We start from the raw sequence: 19842 nt of genomic DNA on the forward strand, positions 1-19842 counted from the left end.
CATGGACACCTATTTACTAACTAACAATTTTTTGAGGCTGAATGGAAACAAAGAAAAAGGTCATATAGCGCTAGCAAATCTCAAACTGTCAAGTAAACCGTTTTAGTTTCCGCAAATAAATTCACATTTAACTATCTTCGGTCTGATAAGCCATTTATAGAAATACCCAAAAACTGGTGAAAGTAACTGAATTTCCAAAACGTATTTTTGATTCAAATATTTTTACTGTCGGAAAAAAAAATCCATGTATATGCTCTTATTAATCAATCTGTCTCAGGCAAGTACATGGGGGGGGGGTATTTTTACTTGTCCCCAAATATGAAGACTTGTTCTATCTCCCTTAATTTTTTTAAACAAACTTTTTGTTCTTGGCACTTTCTGTGAGTCCCCTTCCCCTGAACAACATCATACGTACATACCTCAGCTACCTATTCAATTTTGTTACTATTATTCGATGAAAATTATCATTAAGGCAGTCAATCAGGCCATTAAAATTAAAAGCTAAAACAGAAAAGATATTTTGTTAGAAATCCTGATAGAAAAACTTCACATTAAAAACAAGGGCAAGACATAGTCATCTATTCCTATTTTGATGAGTAAGAAAAGTCAAATGTCATCACTAACAGAAGTAACAAAACATTAAGAAAAATTGTCTCTTTAGCAGCCTTTTTGTTTCAAAGGGGCATATTCAGGACCTGATCGAGGTCTTAAAGTGCATGCGTAGTTTCTCACAGAGCCCTGAATTTTTTCACCAGAGCCGTCTGAAGAGATTGAAATTGTTTCTATATAATCAAGGAGATCAGAAGTGCCACTGCTACTTATTGACTGGTTACAGACACTTGTTTTGGTTTCAAGGGGAGACTCTTTACTTTCGCTTGTGAGAGTTGAAAGAGTAGGAAGAAACTTTCGTGGGAGGGAAGCGTGATGACAAATCTGAGGCTCGGCCCCGGAGCCGACACTTAGACCCGAATCACTTGATGATGAGTCACGGTTAGCTTTGTTAGGAACACTCGCGGATCGGCGAATGGCTACAAGAGGTGGTTTTGGAACCGGTTCGACGGCTTCCTTTAACGACACGTAGGTGCGATTTGGAAGCGGAGACGTCGGCAAGGAATTACTGGTTTTAGGCGGAGTTGATTTGACTCGGTTGAGAGAATAAAAGCGCAGCGACTTTTGTTTTTCAAGTTGCATTTTCAGGTACTCTGAGTTTTCACCGTCTAACGGTTTCATGTACATATACATTTCACTAGAATCACTCCGTTCACAATTCCTTTTCCCAATACGGCTTTTTTTCTTATTCTTATCCACAATAGCATACAAAGGTTGTGCAGTTACGGTTGGCATGCGACCAAGGCCATCCAACTTCATTTTCACAATTGGGATTCCTCCCGCTTCTTCTGGACTGGAGTCTAGACTCGGTGGTCTTGATACAGTTCTAGGAGTACTGGGAGGGATGTCATAATTAAAGAAAATGGGATTCTGAAGTTTTCTAGGAACATCGTAATATTCCATTGGATCTCGCTTTCTCGCTGGCTGCGGAGTTAGCGTCATCTTAAACGGCGATTTTGCCCATAATGGGATATTGCTAGGAGTATCATATAATTGAGATATAGGAGCTTTTTCATAAATGAGCTGCTCATAAACACTCACATCTTCGACAGCATTTACATTCCTGGGTATAGTACTGTAATGAGTTGGTGAAGACAGGTTCGATCTAGGTGGGGTTGATGCAGATCCTAGATTCATTGAGGGCGTTACAGGCTTCAAAATTGTACTATCTCTGTTCCAGTCGTAACGATAACTGCACTGGGACATTCTTGATTCCACACGGGACACAGAACGCATAATGCGAGGAGAACTACAATCTGAAATAAATGGGAAAGTTAGAGATCAATATATTGATCAGTCACAGCACAAACATCGAAAGTAAAAACTTTGTCAGCATTACTGCAAGAAATATTCGTAAGATCACGTTTTTATTATTAGATTATATATATATATATATATATATATATATATATATATATATATATATATATATATATATATATATATATATATATTATATCTAATAAATTATATTATATACTTATTATGATACTAGAATATTGTAAGCTAAAGTAATGACAGTAATTAAGTATAGTTTTGAAACGTGGGTGCTTCAGGAGACGGAGGAGGATTTGCTAAATGTTTTCCATGTCAATTCCCACTTTTGGAAATAAGAAAGTGGCTAGCCAATATAAGATCTAAAAAGATAGAGAAAAGAAGAGGGTCAATTTTATAAATTATTTTTCTAAAATTGTTTCTTGCAACGAAGGGGGTTTTTACAAAAAAAAAAAAAAAAAAAAAAAAAAAAAAAAAAAAAAAAAAAAAAAAAAAAAAAAAGATGTTAATATGCATTTTTGATACGATTTTACGAGTCTGACAAAGATTTTGGGAGAGAGGGGTCAAACACCATAGCTCCCTGGATACAATCTTGTCTAGTGGTCTAGGTATCCCTCTCAGAGAAAAGAAGAGGGTCAATCTTTTTTGCATCTCATGTGACCAGACATAATTGATTCCGGACCACCTCGAAACACAAAATAAGTCTAATTTTGAACGAAATAAACAATAAAAACACCCTTGTCATTAAAAAAATAAATAAAAAATCTTACAATACAATATGACCACATTTATTTTTTATTTTTCTTAAATAGGGGGGGGGGCAAAAAATTGCCCTCCAAATAAATTATTTTAAAGTCTATTGTGACAATAACATTTGAACATCTTGTAGGATACATGGCATGCAAAATGGCATGGCAAAGTGGAGTGGCGTGGCTGTTGCTTCCAACCCATTTCCGAGATGCTAAAAGCACAAACATAGATAGTATTTCCATACACATAGTACAGTTTATTTTACCCCCCATCCTTCAAAAAAGTCTTAAAGTAAAAGGAAGAGTAAAAAGTGAAGAGTGCCCAAAAAACTTTGAAAAAAAAAATGTTAGTCTATGTAAAAAAAAATTCAATCATAAGAAACACGTGGATTGGATTAGCTGGTGAAAACCCTTTTTCCAACCTCTCCTCCTCTATCGATTCACAATGTACCTGGACAAAACTCGGTTCTACATGGCATAATTGTATCTGGCACGGTCCCAAAGAAACCAATCAACTTTAAGTTAACATTAAAGAATTTCAGTAAAAGTCACCTCTAGAGGGATTAATTAGCCTCTAAAAGTGCCACTAATTTTGGAACTGGCGCCAAAAGTGGTCATCTTTCTATATCTTTCTATATACTGTTTTCTATATACTGTTTATCATACTATATAATGTTTCTAAATATTGTTCTATCATCTTTCTATCTATATATGGCTCTTCGTTCTGGCGTTTAAAATGATTAATAAAAACGGATAGGCAAGGAGACAATCCTGTAAATGGAAGTCTAATCAACTGCCTAAAACTATCCCGCAGGATGCTAGGTAAAGGTAAAGAATATGGCATATGGCTTTACAGTCCCTGCCGGCGGTGCTGATCTCAGTTTCATGGCCCTTCAGTCAGGAAGTACTGAAGGAGCTAGCGATACTGTGCTTTCGCACATCCTTCCTGTTTACATTCCCCAAATTTCTTGGCACCCACTTAGAGCTAGGTCGACTCCCCCTCAGCATACAGAGTCACGCCACTGACCCCTGTTACAAACCAAAACAACCAGCGACACCAGGCCTCGAATCCCTGTCCTCACGGACAATGGACTTCCAGTCTAGCGTGCTAGCCACTCGGCAGGACGCTGGTGCTGGTGAAAAAAAGAGTAAAAAGAAGACATTATTCCTACCAACATAAAGGTGCAGTACAGCATCAACGGAATATTCAAGTTAAGTTATTCTGTTCTGATGCAAAACAAACTTGGATTCTAGTTTTTAGCAAAAATATTCGTTTCCTTAATGTTGAAAACCTGAATAAGAAAAGTAAGTTGATGGAGTCCCTCTAGAGGAAAATTTTTGGTAAAAACAAATCTGATGTTCATTGTTTTTTTTTTTGTTTTTTTTTTTTTTGTGCATCTTCAGGGCACGAAAAAGACCTTTTGAAGCTTCACCGCTTACAAGCTTTATAAAATATTTATACATGTCTTAAAATGTTGTTTTCGATTATTTTAAAGGAGCTAATATTTATGAAAATTTTGTCGAATACAAAACACAAGTCAATGACAAATTCTACATCACAAAAAGGCAATATGCTAACAGAGGCACCGATTTGCAGTCCTCCCCCATTATTTAGAAAAAAATACCATCGTTTTGCTATTTTCACTGAAAAAAACTACAAATACATGAAAATACTCACCCAGATTAAACAAATATATTTACCCCCTCCCACCGATGTATTGTCATGAATTGGCAACACTGTATACAAATAGTTGCAATAGAAGCTTACACTAAGTAACGCTTCTTCCTAAGTATCTAGACAATTGCCCCCCTTAAAGAGGATTGCAGAAGTTTTACGATGCCTTCTTGCAGGGATACACTGGTGCATCCTAACTTTTTTCAACGTCTGTTCGCTTAAGCAGTCCATACGCACAGACTTATGTGATAGTTTCACTTTAAGGCGGTCAGTCTGTCATGGAGAACAATTTGTCAAAACGAAAAAAAAGAAAATGAAAATATTAAACATTATATGAACATAAGACAACCACAATATTTTTAGGACCTAGTCCTCTAGGCCCTAATTTTATTTTAACTTAATTTATAACCTATTAATTTTATTTTAACCTAGTTATAACTTAATTGTACCCTGACTAAGGGTTATACCCGACTTATAAGTCTACCCACAAGATTTCTTATTTACCCTAGTATTAGTATTTATTCTACGAAAAATATAACATTGGATTTTTAGATAAAAATCTTTAAATCCAATAGCATATTATATCCTAACTGAGTGTGAGATAGTAATTCAAACTGAGACACAGAAAGTCATTATCTCACAAAAGTTACCATTGCATATCTTATTAGAACCGAAAGATACAAGCATAATTAACCATTATATTCGAGAATGGCTTAGTTCATCTCGGCATTCTGCTAACATGTCCAATCCATAACTGACTTAATAAAACTTATTTAAGGCAGCACAATGCATAAAGTATGTCGAACAGTTCATGGTAAAGAAATGTAGTAAGGAGCGACCCAGGAATTTGTCATGGGGGAAGAGAATTTCCATGAAGGGGGAGGGGGCTAGGCTGGATTGGAGGGGGGGGGGGCTGGATGATAAATTAAATAAATAAAAAAGTTTTTCAATTGAAAGTAAGGAGCAATATTAAAACTTAAAACGAACAGAAATTACTACGTGTGTGAGGGGGCTCGTCCCCTCCTCAATACCTCGGTCTTCACGCTAAAGTGTTGTTAGTAATTTCAAAAGAGCTACTTATTCTGAGTGATGATTCTGAGAGCTATTTATACATGGCCGTCGTGATTCAGGGGTCATTTTTAAAGAATTGGAACAAAATTCGAACTTTGGTGTAAAGGGCGAGGTATTGACGAGGGAGCAAACCCCCTCATATACGTAATAAAATATACGAATATAGAAGTTGCCAGTGTTAATTTGTATATTACGTATATTCATTACTAATAAAAACGTTCGTAAATAAATTTAAAAGCTCTAGTGGCCTTTTTAAATAACCAAAAAATTAGAGGGAAACCCTCTAAAAGGGGCCCTCTCCCTCGCCCCTTTTTTTTCTCAGGATCATCCAATCAAAACTTTGAGAAAGCCATTTAGCCAAAAAAGTAAAATTAATATGCAAATTTCGTTTTAATTTTTCATGTACGATGAGCCAAAATCAAAACCTGCGTTAATCTAAAAACGTTCAAAAATTAAATAAAAAAACAAGTTTTTGTAAATGAAAGTAAGGAGCGACATTAAAACTTAAAATGAACAGAAATTATTCCGTATATGAAAGAGGCTGTCCCCTCCTCAACGTCCCGCTCTTTACGCTAAAGTTTGACTCTCACAACTCTACTTCTTAAAAAAAAACTTTAGCGTAAAGAGCGGGGCGTTGAGGACAGGACAGCACCTTTCATATACGGAATAATTTCTGTTCGTTTCAAGTTTTAATGTCGCTCCTTACTTTCAGTTAAAAAACTTGTTTTTTATTTAATAGTAAGTAAAGCCAAAGGCCCAAGCTGCCAAATGTAGGGAGTAAACCAAGAAGATAGAGGCAACAAAGAGCATGCATAAGACACGTTTTTTTGCTCGAATATTTTTCGTAAATGAATAAAATAGAAGGCCAAAGGCTAGAGTGAGCAGAGGGAGGCGGAGAACCCACTAATTTAGCTCTTCATAATTGGTAAATGTTTGTAACTCCCAGCCAATCACTCATTTAAAAACATAGACGTGGCAATGCACAATCAGTATCTGAAATGAATATTTTCCATTATAAAAACAGAGTTAGTAATTTTAGATTTTCAAAATTGGGTGCAATTTTTTTTCTTCTTTTTTTTACCTGAAGGCAAGGGGGATTGAGTTTCAAATTTCAGGGATTTTTAAAGGGGGTATCGGGACTTAGAATATGAGTTTAGGGGGAGGGGTTAAAAAAATTTCTCTGGCTCAAACAAAAGAGCCAATGCATGTTTTATTTTCTTTTTTATATGCACCGGCCGACAGGTTGTTTGTATAAGCATACATTAGCAGAAAACCGCTTTGCACCCAATTTGTCCCCTCTCTTTGCAGGCAATCATAGTGGCGATTCTGGCTTCTCTTACTTCCAGGGCAAAATTTTTCTTAGCGGCCCTCTCCCTGTCTCTCGCTAAATATTTGGACAAAATTTTCATCAAATACCGAAATTAACTATTTAAATTATTTAGTTATCATTGATTATTTTAATTTTATTATCTTAGTTATAATTATTTTTATTTAATTAATTTTATTAATTAGTTAATAATTTATTCATCATTTTCATTTATTCACTGCGTCCTCTAATTTATTTTAATAGAAATAAACTTTAAAACATTACAGAAGAATTACAACTGTCAGGTTATTTATAAATTGTATACGCCTAAAATATCCACGCAAGTGGCAACTTCCCCCTCTGCCTCTTCCCTAAAACCACCCCTGGGCGATCGGTGCTAAGATCAGTAGCTCTAGTCTTTGGTCTTCGCAATAGCCCTCACCTTTTGACGCCTTTTGGGGGATTTCTATGGTCTATGCCCTTACTCATTGTTCCAAAATTATTCTACAAATTTTGGGCAATTCTAGCTTGAATAGTTTAGCTCATTATTCAGCGTACAGACCCATAAAACCATACACAAACACAGAAACTAGATAACAACCCAGCAGAAATGGGCTCCTAAAAGAATTATGAGGTAAAATTCGGAATGATTACTAAAAACAGGAAAACTACACAATAAAAAAAAGATTTAGAAAACTGTGGAAAAACGTGAAAATCCAGGGATCACGGGGGAACATGAGCGGCAGGTCCCTCCTTTCGTACATGTCCTTATTCCAGCACAATGTAGAGATATATAATAGTCTTGACGTTACTTTCCGAGTCTGTAGCTCCTCACCCAATCAGAAGGGAGCCCATTGATTAGAAATGAATTATGCTTATGAACAATGACGTGTGGGACAGCATAAATCAAAATAACACTTTACATCGATTTGACTATAAATTCCTTAAGGATAAACAAACGGAATAAGGAGAAAGATAACAACAATTCCAATCAGAACACTTTTCCCGTTGGAACGTACATGATAGAACACATGTATCTAAACATGGTTAGCTTACAGACTTCCAAATCTTTGTTTCAAAAAGACAATACATACAGGCCTAAGAAAAGAGACAAAAACCAGACAGATATTTACGTCTCAAATTTTTTTCTCTGGACAATATTTTCTTAATAAATTGGAATAGAAAACAATCTAGGTAACTAAAAGCGAAAGTTGAAAATAAGTAAAATGGAAAAAGGACATTAAATAAATGATTGCGCGTAATGAAACTAAGTAGATTGAAAATTGACAAGTTTAAGTTTTAAGTTTGAGATGTGAATTACAATATTTTGAAAGTTTTTAAATTTTAAGATCAGGGTACTTTGTTGACTGTTTAATTTGTACCTCAGAGGAACCAGAAAACTATCCAGTGGTGTAAACTGGGGAAGGGAAGGGGGTGTTCACTTACCCCTTCCCCAAATTTTTGCGCCCCCCCTCCCCTATCCTAGTTTTTAAGAAATACCTTTTTTTGATATTTCCGTTGAAAAGTTACTCTATTTATTGTTACTAAAAAAGTTGAAATAAAAACAGCATAATTGCTGCTCCCCTGTATTTAGCAAAATATATTTTTGCCACCTCCAGATTTTGGGAAATTCCTTCTATGTATTTTCATTGAAAGTTTTGTCTTGTATTAAAAAATTGAAAGAACAACCAAATCGCCCCCTACCCCCGAAATGTTGAAAAATACGTTTTGATCCCTCCTGACGCCATTGGAACTATTTCCAGGCAGTAAAGTGAATTGGAGGGAGCAGGGGTACATCCCCTCCACGAAGCTATTTTGCGACCCAAAGATTTGAAAAACACCTGTTTTGGTGTTTTCACTGAAAAATCTTTATCTGGTGCTTTATTTTTTTTAAATGGGGTTTGTGGTCTCTACCTACATATGGAACCCTGACTATTTAGTACTTTCAGAAAGTTTGGGATAAAAAAAAATTGATTTGGTTGACAGAATTCTTGTAAGCAATGACAATAAACCAGAAAATTAATTTCTCACGCATTGCAAAACACAGGAAACCACAAGAGTTAGTTCAGGGATAGCTTTTGAAATTGGCTGCGCGTCATCGCCCGTGCACCGCTAACATGCCTGCCAGCAACCCTCTGAATCTGTCTCTCAATCTTAAAGTACCAATGACAGTGAAAATCAAATTTGAGAGTTTGAACTGGTGGCTAAGTAGAAACTATCGCAGCCACATATACCTTAAATAATTAGAAAAATGGGAAGTCAATTTATATTTAAAAGACCTCAATATGCAGTTATGCAGCTTTGGCAGTAGCTGTTACCCCCCCCCCCCCCATCCCACAGTCCTCAGCGCAAGGGTTGTGATTTATCCCCACAAGGCATGTAAGGTTTATATGGAAATGGTAGTCGTATAAACTCCGGAGTGGGCTCATTGGATTGGAGATCAGATTTGACCCAAATTTAAAGTAAGAAATAACGGAGAAAAATCGGGAAAAAAAAAAAAAAAACAGCACTAAACAACTAAAGAAAATTTAGCTTTTCTATGAATGTGTAGTGGTCTTTGGAACCAACAGATTGTTATTAAAATTTTTATTTTTTTATGCTGAAAAGCCTCGTCAAATTTAACAAATTAGCTTTGGTAATTAATCTTCACGGCTCAAGGTTACAACACTTGTAGCACTGCCCTAAAAATTTCACGATTTTGAAACAGTCAAAAGTAAAATCTTTAAAAAGAAATGGGGTTTTCGGGTATGAATAGCCTTAAGATCGGTTAGGGGGGGGGGGGTTATTTTGATATCTTTGGTACGTGAATAGACTAAAATATGTAAAATGATGCGAATTTCCTTCCTTGCTCTTCCTTCAATGAGTTGGGAATCCACTATCATTTCGTCTTTACTTGTATTTCAATGAGGAAAGAAATTAAATTACTTAGCTTTATTAAAATGGCTGAAATTATGATATCAGATTACCTCTATCTACTCGGAAATTGTATATTCCAGGCATGTGGATTATCCCTATATAATTTTTGATACAATTCATATTACACACAAATTTCCATACATACATATAACAAATGTCAAAAAAAAGAAAATGAATCCAATTTTTCACAGGCTAAGTGACAAAATTCACTTTGTTGACACTTTATTGTCACGCAGTGACAATAACATAGATAGGAATTTAAAGAGGGTGACCGCTCCTCCCTCCCCTGAAGAAAGCAAAAACAGACAAAACTTGAAATTTCGCAATATTTAACACAGTTTTGAACCAATGGGACTTTCTATCCTTTAAATTTTTTGGAGGAAATTCCGATGACTCGCGCTCTCATCATTAGTAACAAGTAAGTGTTAATTACGGTATCAATGTTTTATTTTATTCTTTTTTAAGACAGTTTTCAATCTAAATTGAAAAAAACTTTTTTCTTTCGAACATATTCGTGCAAAATGCTTTCAACCGTTCTATTCCGCCAAATCCAAGAGTACGGAATTTTATTATTGACTTTTTTACAGGTACAGATGCCCATACTTATGGGGTCTTATACAATACTAGCTGTTGGGGTGGCGCTTCGCGCCACCCCAACACCTAGTTGGTGGGGGCACTTCGCGCTCCCCAAGCCCCCCGCGCACGTAAGTCGTTACGCGCCATTGCAGTTGTGTCCCTGTGTCCCACCTGTGAATATAGATAAAAGAGAAAAGATTTCTCTTTCCGTTATAGATATATATGTTTTTAACTACGTAAAACTTGCGAATATACAACATTCTTCGATGTCCCATTGTCTGTGCATATAAATAGATTGTCAGGTTTATCGACTATTGAACATGCAACATAAAATTGTCCATGGGAAAAACAATCCGTATTCAGATCTATACCTCATTATTCTAATGATTGCCCTTGAGCTTTGTTGATTGTGATTGCTAATCGAACATTCCCTGTGTCCCCGTCGTCATTTATATATCCCCCTGTGCCCCCGGCATCCCCGTTGTAGTTGTGTCCCTGTGTCCCGGTTTTCATTTATACTCCCAGTATCCCAGTCGTCATTTGTGTCCCAGTGTCCCAGTCTGTAATTTCTCTTTGAGCGTCCCGGTCGTGATTTATATTCCCTGTGTCCCGGTCGTCATTTGTGTCCCGGTCTGTAATTTATCTTTGAGTGTCCCGGTCGTCATTTATATCTCCCGGTCATTATTTGTGTCCCAGTGTCCCAGTCCGTAATTTCTCTTTGAGTGTCCCGGTCGTCATTTATATTCCCTGTGTCCCGACTTTTAGTTTTCTTTTTCTCCTTTATTTTTCAGTTTTTTTCCTTTTTTTTTCTTTTTCAGTTTTTAGTTTTTTTTAGTTTTTTTTATTAGTTTTTAGTTTTTTTTTCTTTTAGTTTTTTTTTGTAGTTTTTACCTTTTTTTAGTTTTTCTTAGTTTTTTTTTAGTTTTTTTTCTTTTTTAGTTTTTTATCTTTTTTTAGTTTTTTAGCTTTTTTAGTTTTTTTTTAGTATTTTCTTTTTAGTTTTTACCTTTTTTAGTTTTTTTTCTTCTTTTGTATTAATGCTAAAGCCAAGGTTCGAACCTGGAACCTCTCGGACCTAGAACCTGAAAAATAACGCTTTACCAACTCAGCTACTTCGGCTTGAATACATTCGTTTTGAGCAGCTTCCTCGGCTGTTGCCATTAAAAATTAAAAATTTGTCTTTGAACGACTTTCTTAAGTACTTGTAATGACGTCATCGTCATAACAAACATGACGACAACTAACTTCATGACGACATGATGACATGACGTCACTCGACAGACATAACCCACAGACAACTTATTTTTATGTATATAGACTATAGTATGGGTCTTATACAATACTATAGCGTACCTGTAAGAGCATAGTACCTGATTGTTACGTCATGAATTTTGTTTAATAATTCAAATGGTTGTTAAATGTTAGATGTTAATTTAGTAATAGAAAATGTTTTCTTCGAGATGCATGTGCTTCTTCCGTAATAGAACTTGTTAGAGTCCGCTAGTCAAGCGGGGAATCCCAGGTTGTAACTGAGGAGGACACGCACGTGGGTGTCACGTAATGATGGTGCAGAGATAGGATGTGACACAATATTGCGTGAGTTAATAGATTTACTGGGGGTGACGTAATATAACGTGACTTGCTAGATTTATTGGGAATGACGTAATGGAAGCGAGCACGTGGGGTGTTACGTAATATCGATGCACACTCGGGCGTTGCATAAGACTTTAAGAGATTTTTTTCTTCAGGATTTCATTTTTCTTTCAAGGCGTCTCTTTCTTCGGGATTTAATTTTCTTTCAAGGCATTTTTTAGATTTCATTTTGTTTCATAACGTTTTTTCAAGAAATCTATTTAATCTAAAGATTGCATGTCCACATTAGGATTCAAAAATTATTCACTCTCTATGGAGTGGAGCGCTAGAGAGGTGTAAAATATAAGCCTTTCCAATATTGTTATTCAAGGAATTATTTCTACATGGTAGCCTATTGCACCTACAGGGGAATTCCCAGTTCGCCTTCTACAACAATTGAATGGTTCGCATGTTTCCAACCCTTTTCATATGAGGGCGCACAAGCATCCCAATGCCATAAATTTTTGCTCTATTAGATATAGTAATTAATAAGATGTTACATAGCATGGGCTTTAGATATTTCATTGCATAAATGATTACACATTGAAGATTCGTCCTGGAACAAGAAATCTAAGGAATGAAAGATTTGTACATACAAATTTAATTCATAGAAACGAATTTAAAAGCATTATTAAAACACAGAAAAAAGCAATTAAAATACAACAAACGAAAAAACTAAGCGAGGAAAGCTTTTGAAGGATAAAATATAAACAAAAAGACCCATGAATTAAAGAAAGGAGGGAACCCTAACAACCATTTCCAAGGGATGGGTTATTATCAGAGATAAATTTAAGTCATATCAAGAGGTATTTTTGAGTGACCTTAACGAAAACGCATCGTTTCTATTGCTCTATTAGACGCAACTCCAAGAAAAAGATATATTTTTGCATTCGGTTATTTCTGAGAAATTCTAATGACAATGCCACGTTTCTTTTAACCAAGAGTATTTCTTTTACTAGAATGTTAACGTGTTAGCGTAAGACAACTGTTTTGATAGCTGAATCTAACTTTTTCCATCTACAATATTAATTTTTTGAAGTTCAAGCATTTTATTTACGTTTCAGTTCACGTTCTACAAGTTTATTTACCGTTTTAATGTATTAACGTAAGGCGACTGATTTGATACCTGAAATTCAGCTTTTGAGCTACACATGATAGGTTATGTTAAGTTAGGTTAGATGACGTGCCATCTAACTTAACCTAACCTATCATGTATAGGTAGGTTAACCTAACATACTAGCATGTAAGAAAAGTTCTAAATCCTTAAAAAACGGCATCCGCATGTTACATTCAATTTAAGACTTGATACTATGTCTCTGAACTTTGCTTTTCTTGGGGTCATACACAACGAGGGATAATGCTTGTTAGAGGGTGCCGTGTATCAGCTATTGAGTGTCACTGGCTGAAAATTGCCATGGAACGTCGCAATCTAACAATGAAATGGGAAGTTTCCGCTGTTCAAATAAAACAATGGTAATTTTTAGTTTTTAAGTTATTTTTGTACGAAAACGGTTGAAAAAACCTTAGGTGTGATAATGACCACCAAAGAGTGTCATCGGGCTGTCATAGGGTGTTATCGGCCCAAAATTGCCAGGAATCATCAGAGGAAACGTTATTGGCTCTTTTTCAAGTTTAAACATTAATTCAAGATATTTTTGGAGGAAGATGTCCAAAAAATGTCATATGTGTAATAATGCTTGCCAGAGGGTGCCGTGTGTTAGCCAGTGAGTGTCACAGGATAGGAATCGCTATGGAAAATTGCAATCTAACAATGAAATGGGAAGTTTCTGCTGTTCAAATGAAAAATAACCATTTTTAAAACGGTTAAAAAGCCCTTCAGTGTGATAATGTGGTCCAGAGGGTGTCGTGCGTCATCTGCAGTTTGCAACTGTGGCGAGAATTGCCAAGGTGACATTATGTTGGGGGGTCGGGGTCTCTACAACACGAACAATTGGATTTCCAGAATATTTTTATCATGAAAATATCTGAAAAATACCTTTGGAATGACGAAGGTGCCACAGGGTGCTTTGTGCCATCCATAATTTGCCATGGTGGCATGAATCGCCTTGGCCTAACATATTCTACAACTTAAAGTTAAGCTGGGAGGTGTTAAAACAATTTTTTTTATGGTGGTGACTGAGATCAACTAAAGCGTAAATAAACACGTGAACTTCAAAAATATAATATATTCGATGGAAAATGTTGAATTTCGTGTATGAAAACAGTCTTCCTACGTTGATGTATTAAAACCGTAAATAAACTTGTAAAACTTGAACTAAAGCGTAAAAAAACGTGTGAACTTCAAAAATTTCATACCTTAGATGGAAAAGGCTGAAATTCAGCTATCAAAACAGTTGTCTTACGTCGATAAATTAAAAACGTAAATAAAATTGTAAAAGATGAACTAAAGCGTAAATAAACCGTGTAAACTTCAAAAATTTACTATCTTAGATGGTAAAGCTGAATTTCAGGTATCAAAACAGCGATCTTACGTTGACAAATTAAAACCGTAAATAAACTTGTAAAACGTAAATAAAACATCTGAACTTGAAAAATTTAATACCTTAGATAGAAAAGGTCGAAATTCAGGTATCAAAATAGTCGCCTGACTTTAATACAATAAAACGGTAAATAAACTTGTAAAACGTGAACTAGAACATAAATAAAGCATGTGAACTTCAAAATTTAAATACCTTAGATGGAAAAACCTGAGTTTCAGGTATCAAACAGTCGTCTTATGTTGATACATTAAAATAGAAAATAAGCTTGTAAAACATGAACTAAACCGTAAATAAAACGTGCAAACTTCAAAAATTTATTACAATACATAAAAAAAGCTGAATTTCATACATCAAAACAGTTGTCTTACATTGACACATTAAAACCGTAAATAAACTTGTAAAGCGAGAAATAAAACGTAAATAGAACCTGCGAACTTTAAAGTTTGATACCTTAGATGGAAAAGCCTGAATTTAAGGTATCGAAACAGTAGTTTTATGTTGATACGTTAGAATCGTAAATAAACTTGTAAAACGTGAATTAAAGTTTAACAAAAACATATGAACTACAAAAATTTAATACATTAGATGGAAAAAAGATAAATTTCAGGTACCATAACAATTGTATTACATTGGTACATTAAAACCGTAAATAAACTTGTAAAATGTGAACTAAAGCGTAAGTAAGACGCGTGAACTTCAAAAATGTAATGGCATAGATAGAAAAAACTGAATTTCAGGTATCAAAAATGTCGTCTTACGTTTAGAAATCAAACCGTAAATAAATATGTAAAACGTGAACTAAAGCGTAAATAAAACGTGTGAATTTCAAAAATTTAATACTTTAGATGGAAAAAGTTTAATTTCAGGTATCAAAACAGTCGTCTTCTGCAGACACTTTAAAACCGTATATAAACTTGTAAAACGTGAACTGAACCTTAAAAAAACTGCGAATTCAAAGAAATTAATGCCCTCGATGGAAAAAATCTGAATTTCATGTATCAAAACAACCATCTTACGCTGATAAATTAAAACCGTAAATTAACTTTTAAAGCGTGAACTAGAAAGTAAATCGAACGTTTGAACTCCAAAAATTTAATACCTTAGATTTAAAAAGCTGAATTTCAGGTATCAAAAGAGTTGTCTTACGTTGATACATTAAAACCATAAATAAATTTGTAAAACGTGAACTAAAGCGTAAATAAAACGTGGGAACTTCGAAAATTTTATTACTTAGATTTAAATAGCTGAATTTCAGGTATAAAACAGGCGTCTTACGATGATGTATTAAAACCGTAAATAAACTTGTAAAATATGAACTAAAGAGTAAATAATGTGTAACCTTCAAAAATTTAATACCTTAGATGGAAAAAGCTGAATTTCAGGTATCAAAACAGTCGTCTTGCGTTGAAACATTAAAAATGTAAATAAACTTGTAAAACGTAAACTAAAGCGTAAATAAAACGTGTGAACTACAAAAATATAATACCATAGATAAAAAAAGCAAAATTTCAGGTATCAAAATAGTTGTCTTACTTTGATAAATTAAAATCGTAAATAAACTTCTAAAACATAAATTAAAGCGTAAATAAAACGTGTGAACTTAAAAAATTTACTACCTTTGGTGGAAAAAGCTGAATTTCAGGTACCATAACAATCGTAGTTCGTTGGTACATTAAAACCGTAAATAAACTTGTAAAACGTGAACTAAAGCGTAATTAAAACGCGTGAACTTACAAAACTTAATGGCATAGATGGAAAAAACTGAATTTCAGGTATCAAAACAGTCGTCTTACGTTAATACATCAAAATCGTAAATGAACATGTTAAATGTGAAGTAAAGCGTAAATAAAACGTGTGAACTTCAAAATTTAACACCTTAGATGGAAAAAGCTTTATTTTGAGTACCAAAACAGCCGTCTTACGTTGATACATTGAAACCGTAAATAAACTTCAAAAACCTGAACTAAAACTAGATTGTAAATTAACTAGAACATAAATAAAACGTGTGAATTTCAAAAAATTAATACTTTACAAGGAAAAAGCTGAATTTCAGGTATCAAAACAGTCGTCTTACTTTAACACATTAAAATCGTAAATGAACTGGCAAAACGTAAAGTAAAGCATAAATAAAACATATGAACTTCAAAAATATAATAGCATAGATAAAAAAACTGAAGTTCAGGTATCAAAACAGTTGTCTAACGTTGAAACATTAAAATCATAAAAAAACTTCTACAACATAAACTAAAGTGTAAATAGAACGTGTGAACTTCAAAATTTAATACCTTAGATGGAAAAAGCTGAATTTCAGGTATCATAACAATAGTATTACGTTGGTACATTAAAATTGTAAATTAAAATGTCAAACGTGAACTTAAGCGTACATAAAACGTCTTAATTTCAAAAATTTAAGACCTTAGACGGAAAAAGCTGAATTGCAGATATCAAAACAGTCGTCTTACGTTGATACTTTAAAAACCGTAAATAAACTTCCAAAATATGAACTGAAACTAGAGCATAAATTCAAAAGAACATATACGAAGTGTGTGAACCGCAAAAATTTAATACCTTAGACGGAAAAAACTGTAAATAAAATTGTAAAACATGAACTAAAGCATTAATCAAAACTTTACCTCTAATAACAACCCTCCCCCTCTGGAATTGCTTACTCGGGTACGCTAGCCACACATTGTCACGATGGCGTGAACATGCATAGTCCTGGTTAAAAGAAACGTGGAGTATTTATTCAAGCCTCTCAGAAATAACTGAATGCAAAAATTTGTCTCTTTTTCATACAGGTGCGTCTAAAAGACCAATAGAAACGATACATTATCATTAAGACTACTCAGGAATATCTCTTAATATGCATTAAATTTATCTCTAATAACAACCCACCCCTTGGAAATGGTTGCTAGGGTTTCTACCTTTCTTTAACTCGTGTTTTTTTGTTTAGATTTTATACTTTATAATTTTTTTCACATTTCGGTTTTTTGTTTGTTGTGTTTCAATTGCTTTTTTTGTGCTTTAAAAATTCTTAAAGATTTGTTTTTATTAATAAAATTTGTATGTACAAAAGTCTTCATTCTTTAGATTTCTTGTTCCACGACAACTCTTCATTATGTGATCATTTATACGACGAAATATATAAAACCAATGCTATATAACATCTCATTGATTCAATAGCTAGAGCGAAAATCCATAGCATTGGGATGCTTGAGCGCTCTCATGTTGAAAGGGTTGGAAACAATCCAACCATTTAATCGTTCTAGAAGGCGGACAGGGAATTCCCCCGTAAGTGCAATAGGTTATCATGTATAAAGTATTCCTCGAATAATAATATTGGAAACGCTTTCATAGTCCACCTGTCTAGTGCTCCATTCCGTTGACGGGGAATCCCCTTTAAATCCTTATGCGGACATAAAATCTTTAGATTATAAAGGTTCCCTGAAAAAACACCCTAAAAGAAAGACTAAATCGTGAAGAAAAATGAAATCATGAAGAAAAAATCTTTTAAAGTATTATCTAACACCCGTGTGTGTACCTTCATTACGTAGCACCCCGCGTGTGCGCTGCCATTGCGTCGTTCCCAATAAATCTAACGATTCACGCAAGATTATGTCACCCCCGATAAATCTATTAAGTCAGGCAAGATTGGATCATATTTCATGTGTGCACCATCATTACGTAAAGCCCACGTGTGTGTTCCCCTCTGTTACAACAGGGGATTCTCCGTTTGACTAGTGGACTATTACGTGATTAACACCTGCATCCGTTTGCATAAGTAAAAAAATGACGTTACAATGAGGCGTATTATACTCTTACAAGTGCGCTATAGTATTGCGCAAGACCCAGGTGCGCGTGATAGTCTACAGGGACTAGTAGCTCATTTTGTACACCCATTAAAGCGTCTTTAAAAGCAGTAAGGGGATACTACTGGCTTCCTAAAGTATTTAGAGCAGCTTACTGTTTTATTACAACTAGCAACAACTCACTGTAGCAACAAGCCACCCAAGGCCAACGTCCCTACTCCTTCAACCCGACCTAATCAAAGCTTCAATCTATTCCAAGGACGTATCCATGTTTTTTTTTTGGGGGGGGGGGTGTACAAAAACTCGATGACACATCAAAAATTTGTTTGTATGCATTTTGTTACGTTTTCCGAGTCGGACAAAAAATCGAGGGGGGGAAACAATATTATCCCTGGATATGGATATGGCTTTGCCCTACACTCTCCCTGACATTCCACTTTTCTTTAAATATTTTCCTACGACTTCTTCCCATCCCATTTTAGGACGACCGCCTAATTTTATTTTGCAACCATAGATATATGGACTTGAAACGCATTCTAAATCTGAAGCTGTCAACAGTTAAAAAAGGCATCTCTGACGCATCCTATGCATAATTGCTTCAACAAAGAAATAAAACAAGAAAAGTAAAATAGAGCATGACAAATCGGACCCAAAGACTAGCATCATGAAACCTGATACAGACAGCGAAGAAAAGACATGTCACATCGAACCAGAACCTTTTTGAAAGGTTTCTTATTTCCAACAAAATGGATAACTTCTATGACCTTATGCAGGTCGTTAAGTCTTTTACCCATAGAAACACACATCAATCTGAAGTAAAATACAGTTTGATGGATAGATAGCTCAAATTGAGCCGAAACAGCTGTTAAAATTTTAATTTAAAACCGAAGCAATTAGCATAACGATCGACTTTTAAGTTGACAGGAGGTTATTTAAATTTAACACGAGATTTCTCATGTTTTTAGATACTCCACGAAAAAGCCTGTTCTATACTACATACCTCAAAATCAAAACAGGGGTGATTTTATCTCCAGCTTTTAGTATTAATGGATCTTTTAAATCGTTTTTATTGAAGTCTCCGTGACACTTTTAAATATGGAAAAAGAATATTAAGACAACCTATTAAGTCAGAAGAAAAATCTTGTCATTTTCTTCAGCTATAGTGTTTACCATATCAACCTTGTCATTGTGCAACGAGGCTTAACAATCTATCTCTCATTTAGGCTGTAAATGGGAATGGCAACTTCAACAACGCTATGCAAATGGTGATTGTGCATTTTTAAGTATATTGCACTCACAAGCCTAAAATGTTCACCTGTGGGAATTCTTTGGCAACAAGTGTTTTGTAATGGCAAAATAGGCCGGTGAGCGCAGCCTGTCATAGGCGCAGAGCTCGAATTGTTTTACGCATACTTTTGAGCCTCTGTCCATACAGTACAAGAAACACGACCAAGTGTGGGACCTCTAGGTGGAAGCACTTACGAATCTAACTTAGTACCCTACTAGGTCTATTTCTCATTCTGTCGGTTTTTTATAGTATTTCTGTAGTGTACACTTAGTAAAGCGCATTGTGCCTCTCTTTTGTTTTCCCCAACCTTATTACCCACAACCGATCACTAATTCCGAGATATAGCCCCCTTCTTAAGTCAAAAAACAAAAATTAGAAGGCAGCCAAAAAAAAAAAAAAAAAAAAAAAATAGAAGGCAGCCAACAGCCCTTTCAA

At 34.9% G+C, this 19842-nt stretch overlaps 1 protein-coding gene across 1 annotated transcript in view; it reads right to left on the reverse strand.

Moving 5' to 3' along the window:
* Positions 1-563: 563 nt before the first annotated feature.
* LOC136032242 (uncharacterized) overlaps positions 564-19842 on the reverse strand; it is a 115833-nt gene continuing 96554 nt past the window's right edge. Inside the window, exon 7 of the mRNA XM_065712473.1 lies at positions 564-1865. Coding sequence (XP_065568545.1) covers positions 658-1865 — 1208 coding nt within the window. The 3' untranslated portion in view covers positions 564-657. The remainder of the gene's footprint in view (positions 1866-19842) is intronic.

The sequence above is a fragment of the Artemia franciscana genome, chromosome 10 (assembly GCF_032884065.1).
Source record: "Artemia franciscana chromosome 10, ASM3288406v1, whole genome shotgun sequence".
Taxonomy (NCBI): Eukaryota; Metazoa; Arthropoda; class Branchiopoda; order Anostraca; family Artemiidae; genus Artemia; species Artemia franciscana.